This window comes from Sinocyclocheilus anshuiensis, unplaced genomic scaffold (genome assembly GCF_001515605.1).
Source record: "Sinocyclocheilus anshuiensis isolate Anshui unplaced genomic scaffold, SAMN03320099.WGS_v1.1 scaffold923, whole genome shotgun sequence".
In the NCBI taxonomy this organism is placed as follows: Eukaryota; Metazoa; Chordata; class Actinopteri; order Cypriniformes; family Cyprinidae; genus Sinocyclocheilus; species Sinocyclocheilus anshuiensis.
This window is the reverse complement of record NW_015544138.1, coordinates 878,509-880,993: the sequence shown is the minus strand read 5'-3', so window position 1 is coordinate 880,993 and position 2,485 is coordinate 878,509. Positions and strand designations below refer to the sequence as shown.

General features: G+C 35.5%; 1 protein-coding gene across 1 annotated transcript in view; it reads right to left on the bottom strand.

The window, feature by feature from the left end:
* rsl24d1 (ribosomal L24 domain containing 1) overlaps positions 1 to 214 on the bottom strand; it is a 5,281-nt gene extending 5,067 nt beyond the window's left edge. Inside the window, exon 1 of the mRNA XM_016494746.1 lies at positions 42 to 214. Within this exon, the coding sequence (XP_016350232.1) occupies positions 42 to 122 (81 nt within the window). The 5' untranslated portion in view covers positions 123 to 214. The remainder of the gene's footprint in view (positions 1 to 41) is intronic.
* Positions 215 to 2,485: the final 2,271 nt, after the last annotated feature.

Genomic DNA, 2,485 nt, shown 5'->3' with positions numbered 1-2,485 from the left:
TAATCCATAAACATCCTAGCAAGCGGTGACCGAGTCTTTACCTTACAGTCGTTGCGCACGAACTTCATTCCGTGTCCCGGATAAACCGGAGCCGAGCAGAAATAACACTTCTCGATGCGCATTTTGATCAATTATTATGATCTCACTCGCACATGTGCCGCTGCGCTGCGAACACGGGCGGAAAAGAGAACACGCGGTTCCGCTTCCGCCGCATGACGTCATCACGCACACCACAGGCTTTGCCGCCACCGAGCGGCGCGGAGAGTCATCCATCAAAAATAGTAATAACCAACTTCAACAAGTTATACAAGATTTTAAAATGAGTTACCAGGTAACGGGAAACGTTCTGGCAAAGTTATGAACAAAGGTAATAATATATACATTCATATTTATTAAAATAATTAATAAACAATTTAATAATTAAATAAATGAAAACATTTAATATTTACATAAATAATACATTTGTAAATTAAGTTAATATTTTAGTTATTGAAATAATTAATAATTTAGTTATTAAATAAATACATTTGGAATACATAAATAAATAAATCATATTTGTAAAGTATATAATTCAAGTTATTTAAATTATTAAAATCGTTAAGAAATATTTTAGTTATTAAATAAATAATTTTGTAATAACACACACACACACACACATATACATACACACACACACACACACACACAAGTATATAAATTAACAAATGTATTTTTTTATATTAAATGTATTACATTTTATACTAAATGTATTAAATATAATATTAGTCTACCTAAGTGACATCCCTGATTAAATCTCTGACAGTAAATTCATTGAGAATGTTTTTCTAGTGTATCACTAAAACTAAATGATTCATATCCGTGTGTGCAGTAAGTTCTGTGAAGGAAATCCAAGAGCCGAAGGAAAATATGTTTTGAGAAATATTTTATTACACCGCTTTTTGGCACGTAACGGAATCAAACATGCTCAACACGAGGGGCTTAAATAATAATACAAATGATAATAAATCAAATGGAAAGGAAATGTCCATTAAAGTTCCTGAGCGCTGTTTGAATTCAGACCCTCTGAAATATAAAGCTTGATATCTCTTTGGCACATTCACAGAGAAATGCGTTCGGATCTAGCAAACAACCGAAACATAAACACATGCACACATATGACCAGTTCAAAAGAATCATTAAAACAGCAAAGAAAAGCATTTCACACCCCTAATTCAAAGTCTTTGTGATCAGTTTTCAGGAGTAAGTTCACACTGGCATGTTCAACACAAGACTTGTCTCGGGTTTTCTGAAGGTTTATGCGGATGCGTGATGATGAAACCGCAGTCAAAACACACGCATCTTTACAAAAAAGCAAACCAATTACACAATGTCAAGTCTACACAGGGGCGACCGTATCGATCTTTGGTTTTTTATTCGTGTTCTGAAATTATGATTTCGTGCCGCTTCAATCGAAAGGGTTGTTTCGAAACTCTGATTATATTTTCCACAAATCACAATCACACTTCATACAAACACTCAGTCATTCTCATATCCGTCCGCTCGAAATCTCCCGTCTCCAACCCAATGAAAGAAGCAAACATCTCTTTGGATTCTAGCGTCCGTCACCAAACCTGTGCCACTACGATCTAAAATGGAAAAAGTAGCAAAGAAAAACCCAAAATCTGAGCGCTTTAACTAGAACGAACGAAAGCTTGGCTACACCAATGAACCTGAAGAAATGCACTTTCAAATATACAGGAATATATAGCATCTATCTTTGGAGGTTACAGCATTTTGGCATCGTTGTATAATTTCTCATTTCACTCTTTGCATCTAATATATTGCAAAACGATCCGTCGACATCTTATAAAGCTATTTTATTTTTTATCCTTTGGGTTATTTTGTTCACTTATTCACCTTCCTTACAAAAACAAGACACAGAAAGCATCCCTCATCCCTCAAAAATCCAAGATGTGGATGAGTTTGTTTGTTCTTTGGAACAGATTTGGAGAAATGTAGCATTGCATCACTCACTCACCAATGGAAGTGAATGGGTGCCGTCAGAATGAGAGTCCAAACAGCTGATAAAAACATCACAATAATCCACAAGTAATCCACACCACTCCAGTCTATCAGTTAACATCTGGAGAAGACAAAAGCTGAAACAAATCCAGCATTAAGATGTTTTTAACTTCTAATTGACGCTTACATCTAAAGTGCGAGTCCATAATTCATAATAATTCATCCAAATCCAGCCACAGATTTGTTTAGAGCTGTTTTGGACTGTGCAGATTTCTCTCCTGATTCAGACCACTTTTTCACTGGAGGAAGTGTTATTATAGACTCGTATTTTAGTTATAAACGTCTTAATGCTGGATTTGTTTCAGCTTTTGTCTTCTCCAGATGTTAACTGATAGACTGGAGTGCTGTGGATTACTTGTGGATTATTGTGATGTTTTTATCAGCTGTTTGGACTCTCATTCTGACGGCACCCATTCACTTGCAG